This window comes from Manis pentadactyla, chromosome 1 (genome assembly GCF_030020395.1).
Source record: "Manis pentadactyla isolate mManPen7 chromosome 1, mManPen7.hap1, whole genome shotgun sequence".
Lineage (NCBI taxonomy): Eukaryota > Metazoa > Chordata > Mammalia > Pholidota > Manidae > Manis > Manis pentadactyla.
In genome coordinates, this window is record NC_080019.1 from 206,982,524 (window position 1) to 206,995,907 (window position 13,384).

The following is a 13,384-nucleotide window of genomic DNA, read 5'->3' on the forward strand; positions in this document are numbered from 1 at the left end:
AGATTATTCCTAAACTTCATATAAATGGAATCATATATATTTATTCTTTTCCTTTGCCTCACATACTTTTTTTGCTTTTTGTCTGTGTTGTTGCTTGCATCACTGTTCATTCGTTTTATGGCTGAACAGTATCCATTGTGTGTGTATATACACACACACACACACACACACACACACACTTTGCTTATCTGCTTATCTATTGATGAATTTATGTTTTTTCCAGTTGATGGCTAGTATGATAAAAACTGCTGTGAACATATGTGTGCAATCTTTGTGTAGGCTTCTTTTTTTCATTTCTTTTGAGTATGTATCTATGAATGGAATTGCTGGCTTATAGGGGAGATGTATATTGAACTTTGTAAGAAACCGATAACTGTTTTCCAATTGGGTTGGACCACACCCACCAGCAGTATATGGGAGTTTCAGTGTTCACATCCTGGTTAATATTTGGTACTGTTAGCCCTTTTAGTTGTAAACATTCTATTGGGTATGAAATGGTAACTCATTGTGGTTTTAATTTGCATTTCCTGATGACTAATGCACCTTTTCATGTGCTTAGTGACTCTTACAAATCTTCCATGAAGTGTCTGTTATAGTTTCTACACAATTAAAAAAAATTGTATTGTCTTTTTCTTATTGAAATTTTTATGTGTTTTGGTCAAATATATGTATTGCATTTTTCTCTCCCTGTCTATGGCTTACCTTTTAATTTCCTAATGGGTGCCTTTGATGAACAGATATTTAATTTTGTCCTTGTCACAGGGGCATCAGCTTCTAGACATTTAATTTTGTTGAAGTCCACTTTCTCTCTCTCTCTCTTCTTTAATGGTTACTGCTTTTTAAAATCCTGCTTAAGAAGTCTTTGCCTACCTCAGGTCATAAAGATTTTTTTCATGTTTTCTTCCAAAATTGTTACAGTAGTTTTTACATTTAGATCTATAAACCTGTTCAAGTTAATTTTTTTGTGTGATGGAGATAAGGGTCAGGATTCATTTTTTTCTTGACAGATGCTCAATTACTTCATCATTTATTAAAAAGATATTCAATTGCAGTTGGTCCTTTATTGTAAATCAGGTGACTATGTGTGTGGGGTAATTCTGGACAGGGTAGGTATTCAGTATTCTCTGTTTCCCTTTAAGCTAATATTGCAGTTTATAGTGTCTTAGGTGTATTGTAAGAGGTTAAAATCTAGTGTGAATCCTCTACTTTGGTGTCCATACAAATGTTAGACTGTATCATTTGCACTCCTCCAAAAGTTGCTTGTATTTTGAGTAGGATTTCATTGAGTCTATAAATCAGTGTGGGGAAATTTGGGCATCTTAACATTTGTTGTGTCTTTTAGTCTGTGTACATAGATAGGATATGTCTTTATTTGGACCTTTTAAAAATTTCACTCAGCAATGTTTTGTAATTTTTAAGATGTAAGTTTTGCCTCTTTCTGTTAAATTTATTCCCAGGTATTTAATATTTTCAATTGTATTTCAAGTGGTATTTAGTTTAAAGTTTCATTTTTTGTTTGCTGATGTAGAGGCATGACTTGCAAAAATTCACTTATTAATTGTAGTTGCTTATAGATACTTTTAGATTTTCTGTGAACATAATCACATTGCCTGCAAATGAAGTTTTCCTTCCCATCATTGTACCTTTTCTATATATGTAAATATGTATGCATTTTTTTACTTTACCCACATATTTAAGACCTCTAGTACAATTTGAAGAGAAATTTCAGTAGTGACTATAATGCTATATGTAATTTTTTTAAAGATATGTTTTATCAGATTAATAAAGTTTCCTTCTATTCCTGGTTTTCTAAGTGTTTTTATTGTGAATGGGTATTGAATTTAATAAACTCCTTTTTCTGTATTTATTGAGATGATTATATAGCTTTTCTTCTTTATTTTGTGAATGTGTGATTACATTGATTTTTAAAATAACAAACTAAGCTTGCAGTCCTGTAATAAACCCCACTTGGTCATGGTGCATTACATTTTTTTATTTAGTTCCAGATTTTATTTGTTAATATTTCATTTAGGATTTTTGTGTTTATATTTATGAGATATTATTCGACTGATTTTCTTTCCCTGTAATATGCTTGTCAGATTTGATATCAAGGTTATGTGGGCTTTAATATAAGTTGGGAAGCATTGCTCATTTTCTATATTCTGGGTAAGTTTATATACATTGATATTATTTCTTCCTTAAATATTTGGTAGAATTCATCAACAAAACCATCTGGGCCTGGAGGTTTCTTTGTTGGAAGGTTTTAATTACAGCTGAATTTCTTTAACAGATAATACTACTAAGGTTTTCTGTTTCTTCCTTTGTTAGTTTTGATGAGTTGTTTTTTTTAAAGAATTTTTCATTTCATCTAAAATTGCGGTTTTATTGGTATAAAGTGTCAAAATGTTATTTTAATTTCTGTAGGATTTGTAATGATGTCTCTTTTTAATTTTTTGTTTTTGTAATTTGTATTTTCATTCATTTTTTTCATGTCCACTGTTGTAGGGGTTTATTAATTTGGTTAACTTTTTCAAAGAACCAACTTTTGGCTTTGCTGATTTTTCTCTTGTATGCTTATTTTCTATTTCACTAGTATTATTTCCTTTCTTCTTTGGGTGTAATTTGCTGTTCATTTTCTAACCTTTTAAGTTGAGAGCTTAGAATGTTGATTTTCAATTTTTCTTAAGGTATAAATTACTCTCTAAGGACTGTTTTAGTAAACCTCTAGGCTATCATTCAACTCAGAATATTTTCTGATTTCCATTATTATTTGACCTATGAGGTTATTTAGAAATACGGTGCTTAATTTCTTAACATTTGGAGATTTTCTAGTTATTTTTCTATTACTGAGTTTCATATGAATTCACAGTGGTCAGAGAAAATACACTGACTTACTTCATTCCTTGGAAATTTGTTGGGATTTACTTTATGGCCCAGAACATGGTCTATGCTCATAAATGTGCCATGTGTACTTGAAAAGAATGTGTATTCTGCATTTATCAGGTGTAATGTTTTTTATTTGGTAAATACATCAGTCTGATTAATTGGGTTGATTCAGATCTTTTGTAGTCTTACTGATTTTTTTGTCCATTTTTTTTAGTAAGAGCTGTGTATTCAGTATATACAGTTACTTAAACCAATCATTGTTGTAAATTGGCTCCCCTTTTAATTCTGTGAATTTTTGCTTTATACATTTTGAAGCATGAAGCAAATACCATTTATGATTTTTATGGCTTCTAATTAAATTGACCATTTTGTCAAAATGAGATGTCCCTCTTTTTTTGCACATGATACAGTTGACCCTTAAACAACATGGGTTTAGACCGCATGGTCCACTTATATGCAGGTTTTTTTCAGTAAATACATTGGAACTTCTTTTTGAGATCTGTGACAATTTGCTAATAATATTTTTCTCTAGCTTTATTGTATAATATAGTACATAATACATATACAAAATATGTGCTGCTTGAGTGTTACTATTGGTAAGGCTTCTGGTCAACAGTAGGCCATTAGGAGTTATGTTTTTGAGGAGTCAGGCTATACATTTATTCTCGTTTGGAGGTTGGCACCCCAAACCCACATGTTGTCCAAGGATAACTGTACTTTTTGCCTTAAAGTCGACTTGTGTGTTATTAATGTTATCACATCTGCTTTCTTTTGGTCAGTGTTTGCATTATACATCTTTTTCACCATCCTTTTATTTTCAGCCTTCCTGGGTCTTCATACTTAGAGTGCTTTCAACAGTATATAGGTTGCATCTTATTTTTTAATCCAGTCTGATGATCTTTGCCTTTTAATTGGAGTGTGTATCCATTACATTTAATATGATTACAGTTTTGCTCTGTTTTCTTTTTGCCCATTTGTTCTTTTATTAAAATACTATTCCTCCTTTCCTGCCCTTATTTTGGTATCAAGTATTTTGATTATTCTTACCTCCTTTGTGAGTTTTGCATTACACTTCTTAATATCACTCTTTTAAGTCTTTATTGTAGAAATTACAAAATATATCCTTAACATATTAGAGTGTACCATAATTAGTACTATTATCATGTCTTGAACAATGTAAGAACTTGACAGTAATCTTGTATTATTTAATCCTCCATTTTTGCTATGTTTTGAGATGTTTTACTTCCATGTATATTGTAAATCCCACAAGACATCATTAGTATTGTTTTAAAATGGTCAGTATTGTATTTACCGCTTGTATATACCACGTAATTTACCTCTTCTGGAGTTGTTGAGTCTTGCTGATATTTTTGTTTTTCCGTCTAGGATCATTTTCCTAAAGCTGAAGAATATTTCTTGTAGTATTTCTTGTCTTCTGATGAGGAATGCTCTTAGCTTTTATTTGCATGAGAATGTATTTTGCTTTCATTGTTGGAGATTATTTTCAACTGGAATAGAATTCTGGCAGTTTTGTTTTCTTTCTTTAAAGATATCATTGTATTTTCTCTTGCTTCTAGAGTTTTTGTGGAAAAGTCAGTGTTACTTCTTATTTTTGTGTCCTGAAAGCAGTGATTTTTAACTGGGAGTGGTTTTGCCTTCTCTTTAACTCTTTCCCCCAGGGTACGTTTGATAATGTTAGGATATATTTAAGTTGTCTCACTCCAGGGTGGGGGTTATGCTACTGATAAAACTGCAATTCACAGAACAGTCCCATACAGCAAAAATTATTTGATCAAAGTGTCAATAGTTTTTTTCTTTATTTTTGATTTTTCAGCAGTTTATGATATGCCTAGTTTCTTTGTGTTATCCATTTTGGGATGGACTTTAATTCCCTCTTACAATACACTATGATTTTGTTCATTTGTCTATTTTTTTCATCTTCTTTTTTTCTTTAATGTACTCATCATTGTTATTTTGAAATCCTTTTAATGTCTCTCTGGGTCACCTCTAGATATGCTTCCATTGGCTATTTTATCTCTTGCTCAGTCGCAAATTTCTTGCTTCTTTGCATGTCTGGTAATTTTTAAATGTGTATTGAACATTGTGGATGAACTAGTGTAGAGGTTGTGAATTGTATCCCTTGAAATATGTTGAATTTCATTCTAATAGCTGTTAAATTACCAGCTCTTCACTATTATTTTGTCAAGGCCTCTGTTAGTTTTTTGTTAGGTTTGGTTTGTATCAGTTTTGTGTCTATTTCTAGAATGTGTTCCTTCCTACTAAGGGGTTAGTAGGGTTTTGTGGGGTTTCAGCTGAATGTCTAGGATCGTCATCCAGTTCTCTCAGCTTTGGCTGGGCTCCACTCCAGCAACTTTCTAGTGACCTTTGGAATCTCAGCTTCACAGCATCTGCTTCTTACCAGGTTTCCTGTGGTTTCATCTTGTTTATGCTTGTGGATATGATCAGACATTGATGAGAATTTCTTTGTAGACTTTTGGGGTTCCCTTCTGTGGCTGCCACCTGTCTAGCACCCTGACTCTACCATCCTACCCACCTTTGCCCAGAGCTTTGATCTCTGTTTTCTTCTACCCAGAGAGATTATTGGTCCCTGTTTTGACTTCAGTTCAATACCCAACTCCCAGAAACTGCTTCCAGGGGAAATTCTTGGGGAAATGTTAGGTCACCTCATGTTTCTCTTTTCTCTCAGAGATTGCAGCCTTGTATTGATTAGTCCATGTTTACAATCAGTTGTTTTGTCCAGATTTTAAAGTTATTCATGGTTGGAAAGTAAGTTTCATACCAGTTATTCTCCATAGCCAGAATCTAAAGTCCCTTCATTTTCTTTTCTAGACACATTAACTGCTTTTTAAGTCAGATTTATTGCTTTGTATTTTGTTCTAGAAGAAATACTGGTTTGGTTGTCATTATTAAGTTAGATATTTCATAAAAACAAGTCTTAATTTGGAAACACCTAATGTCCGCTGTCATTATATATAAATTGATATCTTGATTATCTGTTGTGTTCTTTGTGCTTCAAGGGATCGTCTGCTGCAGTTCTCCTTAGAGTCACCCCCTGTATCGCCTGCTTCCTCCTCTTCAAAGAGCCTTGCTGCCAAAGTACACACTCCTGTAGCTGCCTTCAAACATTCTTTAAAGCAAGGAAACAGGTTAATGGAGAATTTCTTGATCAGAGAAATTGGTGGTTCTACATCAGAGTCGTTGATAAGAGAGAATGAAAGCAAATTCAGCTCTCAAAAAGAGGTGAACACTTCTGCAAAGACCAAAGAGACACCTTCTAAAGAGAAGACCGCTCCAGGCTCCTCAGATGCTAGTATGTTTGAGACACCCTCTACATCAACTTTGAAACAAGTTACTAAAGGTAGGAAATTATTTTTGCATGTATATTTTCTAAATGGAAATCTTCTACTTCCACATGGCATAAGAATAAGTAATCAGCATGTTTGAGGGGGAAGGAATTGGGAAAGGGTAAACCGTATTTCACCTCCTAGCAGTCTCAGAGATTCCTGTGAACAGTGGTTCTCTTTCTTTCTCACAGAACAGGAATTCAGGATGATTGCTGGAATAATGAAGCAATTTTATTTAGTTCATACTTCAAGTATCGCAGTAACTTTCTATTTTTCAGCTTTTAATTTCCCCTTTCATCCTTCATATCAGTTCAGATTGATCATAAAGAGCTCTTTTTATCTTATTATACCACTACTTGTACAGTTGCAAAGTTGTTCTGACTGGCATTTACAGCCTTAGGCAGTTTAACCCCTACTCTAGATGTCTGACTTTATTTCTCACCCACCCCTCTCAAAAATCTTTCTGCCCTAGCCAAGCTGATCTTCCCATTATTCTTTGAATATGCTCAGGGATTCATTTCAAGCTGCAGGCCAAATCTGGCTGGTCACCTTTTGATTTTTGTAAATAAAGGTTTACTCGTTTTGTAAATAAAGTGTTTCCCAATTAAGACTTGTTTTTATGAAATATCTAACTTAATAATGACAACCAAACCAGTATTTCTTCTAGAACAAAACACAAACATAGCCACACCCATTTGTTTACACATTGTTGGTGACTGCTTCCATGCTACATGGCAGAGTTTAGTTGTGACAGTGATCATCTGGCCTGCAAAGCTTAAAATCTTTACCTCCTGGCCCTTTACTAAAAATGTTTTCTGTCCTGTTCTACCTTTCTAGACTATCAGATCCTAACCATTCTTTGGTTGTATTGGACAATATTGATATTTCCTCACCCTAAAGTGTTACAGCAATTATTTTTTGGACTATTTTGTGTATAATTTTCTCAACTTCTTAATGAATAGGTCTGCTTGCTTGACCTATTATTTCTGTATCTTTTCTTGTCAGAGTACCTTTTGGGCAAGAAACTGTGTCTTAGACATCTTAGGTACACCCATATCACAGTGTGGGTTTGTGGTAGTGGTTATTAAATTTAGATTGATATTAGTTCATTAGTATTGAAGTGTTTAAATTTCATAAGGATGTGTGAAATTTACTTGCATTTTCTAGCATATCTTATCTCTGGTCAATTGACAGTTTGTATTGTAGTGTTTTTAGCTTGATAGTTAACTGTTTTCCCCCGGCAGACCTGTTTTTTCAAATGAAATCTTACAATGAAGCGTAACATATAAAGTAGATAAAATTGACACTGCTCCATAAACTAGAGATAGAGGGCCTGGGGGTTGTGCTACATCTGGCCTCTGCTTTGTCTCTGCCTGTTATCCTTGGTGGCCTCTGGGCCCTGAGATACCTTGACAGATTCCTGCAACTCCATCAGTTTGAAATGATGTCATTTTCTACTTTTAACGCTACATTTGTAATTACAAATGAGAGCTAAATTAACATATTTGTAATCATTGATAATTTGAACAATAGTTGGCCCAAACCCAAAAATGCTTTAACCTAGCTGCACATACCCTCCCTCACCTGGTAAAGTAAAATTTACTCAGGTTGTTATGATCGCTTTGGTGCTAAACATGCATGGCTCCTAAGACTTGGGAAAACTTAGGATTATATTTATAGTTTGGTCACACCTTGGGGAGAAAGACCTAACCAAAGCATTTTCCAATAAACAAATTTCCAAACTTCTTTGTACTCCCTTGGTCTAGGCGCAGGGTTCTGATTCTGTGACTTACCACAATTAGACAGCACCAAGTAGCCAGTCTGCCTGCTCCTGTTGCCCTGAGGGGTCATTCTTTTTCTCTTCTGCTTTTCTAAGTTCATGTTAAGGTTGGGATTCTTTTTTTTTATTTTATTTTATTTTATCTTATATTATTTTTGCACTTCTTACAAGTAATAAAGTCTCTCTTTCTCTTATTTATTTATTTTTTTTCCTAAGGTATCATTGATATATACTCCTTTTTTTGTGAGGTCGGCTCTGTTCTCCAGGCGTATGCAGTCTGGCACAGCCTTCTTTCCTGTTGCTCTTTAGGATTAGTTGTATTAACTATATTTTCGTATTATATGTGGTTTTGGGAGGAGTTCTCTATCTCCCCTCTCACACCGCCATCTTTAATCTCTCCCTCTCTTTCTCTTTTTAAAACAATACAGTGGATTGTCCCGTTTGTGGGGTTAATATTCCAGAAAATCACATTAACAGGCACTTAGACAGCTGTTTATCACGTGAAGAGAAGAAGGAAAGCCTCAGAAGGTAAGGCTAAGCGTGGCCCTCGGCTGCGTCAGCCAGGTGCGTCTTGTGCTTTACAGACTCTTCCATTCTCTTCCTCAGCTTGTCTCTCAACTCCCACTTTGCCAAATATAATTAACTCTATTGTGCTAATAAAATTTGACTTAACAAGAAATTAATGACTTAGAATTCAACTCTTTTTAAACTTGTTTTCTTTTAGAATTTTAGAACTGCCGTCAAGTCCCTTGACCAAAGAAAGAAAGGTTGAATTCTGAGTATAGAACATAAAAAATCCATCCTTGGTTCTTAGGAAGCTCAGATGTTTTAAAATTTTAAATCAAGCTTTTTCAAAAATTTGTTTTTTTCTAAATAGGCGGGTATATACGGTGACATATAAAGATATAAACAGGTATGTATGGAATGTATTGTTTCCCCCCCACCCCAACTACCCAGGGGACATGACTAGTAAGTTGTCAACTCAGTATTTGTACCCAGATTTATGCAATTCTGCATCCCTGATACATCAAAGTCACAGGAGTTTGTTAAACTAGGCCACTGTTGTTACACACTTAAGTTGTTTATGGATGAAATTTTATTCAAAGTTAAATTACAGGGTGTTAAGGAGGCAGTGGTTAATGAAGATAATGAGGAAGCAGAAGCTGCAAATTAGATGAATCTGGTGATGATGGGAAGAAGAGAGATGAGATGGCAGTTTGGGGAATGAATAAGCGGCAAGATCAAAGATTTCATTTTTTAAAATAGAAATTGTTTAAGCCTTTGGTCTCTTTCCTTCCACTATCTCCAGGGAGAGAGCAGATGACATATGGAACAAGATCTCAGAGTCCAGTAATGAAACTATCCTTGACATGCAGAAAGAACCCTTCTTCTGAAACAGGAGAGAAGAGGGAGAGAACATATGATCATTCAGAGAGATTTGGAAAAGGAGAGGAGGGAAATGAGAGAAATTAATAGTATCTGGGAGGTGGGATAAACAGAATGATTAACTCTTATGTTTGGCCTGTTTTGAAGGACTTGGAAGAGTATTTCCCTAAAACCAAATTAATAAAGCAGGGCCATTTTATTATTTTTTTGTGATTAAAGATAAAATGGTATCACTTAATTTTTATTTGTAAATCTGCAGTGAATGCAGGTTCCAAGGGACAAACTCATGCTGTCAGAAATGACAAAAGCTAACATATACAGCATAATGGTGCTTTATTAATTACAGTGGGGGGTGTCAATTGACAGTTCTTACTGTAGCGTTTTTAGCTTGATAGTTAATGTTTTCCCCCAATAGAACTTTTTTCAAGTAAAATCTTATGGTGAACCATTAACATATAAAATAGATAAAATTGACCCTGCTCCATTAAAGTAGGGATCGGGGGTCCTGGGGATAATCGTGCTGCTCCCCAATTTGTCCTTGCCTATTATCCATGGTGGCCTCTGGGTCCTGAGATACCTGCAACAGACCCCTGTGTAGGCTCATGTGCACAATACTCCCTCCTATTGGATAAGTTGATGAGAATAAAATTTAGATTTTTAGGTTGCTCAGTTAGAGCCATTTGGAATAAATGATACTGGATCATCCTGAGGATTATTTTCCATCAGCCACGAGAATCTGATGACCTGCATTTCTTTTTCAAAATGTTTCCTCCTAAAGAATGAGTTGGGAGTATAGAAGCTGCGCTTTTTCTCCTTTAGAGTAAGGAACCAGCACTGATAATCTTGCTTAGATTGCTCTTTTTATAGATGTATCTATCATATTTCTTCTAACATATTTAGCTCTACCCATCTATCCAAAGACATACTCATCCATCTGTACCTAATAAATTCCAATAGTGGTTCCAAATCCTGCTCCATGGAATGCTGTAGTCCTACCATTTTGTGTGCAACTTAGAAGCACTGCATAGTACATCTGTCTGATGGACGAGTTGCTATGCAAGGTAGTGTACTGAAGGCTCTGAGAAGTCCTACCTAAAAGATAATTATTGAATTTTTGTTTAATCCAGTACATATATTTGACCCCCAAATCTTTTTGTCCTCATACCTCACACCTTGCAAAATTAATGTTTGTGAAGTTACACTTAGAGAAACATTGAGCCACATTCCTCTTTAGTTACATCCTGTCCTAGTGTCTGGTCACGTAAAGGAGTCTTACATCTAAAACCTTTTCTCCACAACTTCCTCAAAGGCTGTCCTTGATGTGAATGATAGCTCTTAACCCATTCTATGTAGATTCATACATAATTGAGTCCAAGAATAGTCTTCCTTTTAATATCCTCAGATTCACTAAACCATGGAAGAAAGATGAGTTGTCATTTTCATCTTTTGGGAAACATCAGGCATTATCTTTTAAAATTCTTGATAGAAATTGTTGATTTATGCTGGTGCTTTTTCATTGAAAGTGCTAGTGAATTAAACAGTCAAGTTTAATCATCTGTCTTTGATAAAATCAGTGTTTTGGATACAGACAGACTTAATGAATTGTCCCTCACAATGTGCTTGTTTGAACTCCTATGGAATGTTTTGGCTCTTGTCACCTGCTGTGATTTTATTTAGCCATAATCTTATCAGTCTAGAAGAATCCAGTGAGCTGTCATTATGAAGAGCAATTTTCAGGAAAATGTAACCTGTTGAGTGTTTGCAGGGCTTTCTGCAGTTAAATAGCTACCTCTGGCTTTTAGACTTTATTGATGGAGCACAAAATAAATAATCTAGCCAGGGATTGGTGTTGTTGGATAACAGAAATTTTTGGTTGTTTTTAGTCTATATTTTCTCTCAGTGTGCTCTTTGGACCATTTGCTTCAGATTTAGCCTGTGGAATCTTATTAATATAGATTTTAGGTCTCCACTTCAGAACTCAATCAGAATTGATGGGTATGTGAAGGGTCTGAGAATCTACATTTTAATTAAGTTCTCTAAGTGGTTCAGAGGTACACTAAACTTTGCATAGTGTTGCCTTGTGTGAACTACTTATATTGCAAATTCTTTGTAAAATCTTGTTTCTTGGATAAACTTACTACTTTCAAGTTCATATTATTTTTTACGTGAACCTTTGATATTCTCATTTTACAATGATTGCAATGGTAATGGTTACCTTGAATACATATTTATTAAGTACCTACTTGCCTTAGTATTGAGTCAAGTGGTATATTCAGAGAACCAGTTTATAATCAGATTAAAACTCACTAAGAAGTTCCTGTTTTTCAAATCGTCTCAAATCATTGATACCTTTAGGTAGTTTGACTTCTATTCCATTTTAAGAAATAATGTTTATTAACTGGTTTTTTGGGAGTAAGTAAAATAAAGTAATTTAATAGGGCTTTGTTAAAATTGTACCTCAATGCTTGTCAGTGTATGCTTATATAGATAGAATGAACTACCAGGTGGTGACTTTCCCTAATATGCCTCATATACTGTTTCATATATTTGTTAACATGATTAATTGAAGTCAAAGAGAGCAAAACCCTGTTGTATTTTTTGCTGTTGCTTTCGATTGTGTTCTTTGAAGGTGATGCCACATGAATACTATCTACCTGTCAACTTTCTGAAGGCTTTTTTTTACTGGTGGCAATGCTTTGGGTAAAACTAACCATCCCAACAGGTCTTTTGTTTTATCTAGTGCTTTTGCACAGTGATTGGGTTTGAGGGGGCAGTTTGCCTGTGGGTCAGAACTTTTTCAAAGAAGAAGCTATATTTGACAATACTCTTATTTTAAATCCATAACCCTTACTAGCATTTGTACTCTAATAATCACCTGAGATGACTGATTTTTACAGAGATTTTACATGGAAATTATGGGCAGATTTTAGGAAAAGCATGCTTTAAAGAGGTGGGGAATTGAATAAGTGTGATTCTAAGTGAAGTTCTCATAGCATTTAGTCCATAAGCCATATGAGTCCCAAGTCTGCATCTTTAGGTCTGACTACTTTCCGAGACCTCGAAGTTTCTCTAAGTTTTGACTGCCACCTAGGCCCTCTATCTGAATGTCCCATTGGTACCTCAAATGCATCATACCGAACACAACTCTATTATGCATCATATTGAACACAACTTTATTTGCAAATTTGATCCTTCTCCTGTTTCCCATTTTTATTTTAATGATTCTGCTGTTCTCCCAGTCACCCTGGTATTGAGTCAGAAGGTAAATTACTGTTTTACATGAAAAGCATTTGATAATTCACAATAACCCTCAGTGATCTCTGTTTCCCCCTTTTCAGTTCTGTTCACAAAAGGAAGCCACTCCCCAAAACTGTATATAACTTGCTCTCAGATCGTGATTTAAAGAAAATGCTAAAACAGCATGGATTATCCATTCAAGGAAATAAACAACAGCTCATTAAAAGGCACCAAGAATTTGTGCACATGTACAATGCCCAGTGCGACGCTTTGCATCCTAAATCAGGTAAAGTAATAAAACAATGAGTTATGGTTGTCCTGTAGATAAAACAGTTTTATGCACCTCAGGGATTATAAACCAAGAAAATATTTTTAATAAATACATTTATGATAACAGGTACAACATACGAATGTTTTTCTTCTACAGGTACTTAGAGTACACATGGTACTATGTGCTTTAACTATGTGTTTATTTAACTATGACAAGCCAGCCTTCCTCTCAGCCAGTCCCTCAAGCCCTCCCTTCTCAGAGGCAACCACTACCACCAGTTTCTTACATATGTTTTTAGAGAGAGTATGGGATGAAGAGGTGCTCTGGAGAGCCTGGGGTATGATTCCAGGTTTGCAGCTTTATGGCAGATGGTTGGGCACATTATTTATTATCTCTGTACCTCTGTTTTCTCGTCTGAACGTAAGGATTATAACAATACCTACTATTCTGAGATGAATA

General features: G+C 34.8%; 1 protein-coding gene across 2 annotated transcripts in view; it reads left to right on the forward strand.

The window, feature by feature from the left end:
• RAD18 (RAD18 E3 ubiquitin protein ligase) overlaps positions 1-13,384 on the forward strand; it is a 134,370-nt gene that overhangs the window by 34,672 nt on the left and 86,314 nt on the right. For both annotated transcript variants that reach the window (XM_057507053.1, XM_036878228.2), the window contains exons 5-7: positions 5,925-6,265; positions 8,460-8,559; positions 12,756-12,940. In XM_057507053.1, the coding sequence (XP_057363036.1) occupies positions 5,925-6,265; positions 8,460-8,559; positions 12,756-12,940 (626 nt within the window). The remainder of the gene's footprint in view (positions 1-5,924; positions 6,266-8,459; positions 8,560-12,755; positions 12,941-13,384) is intronic.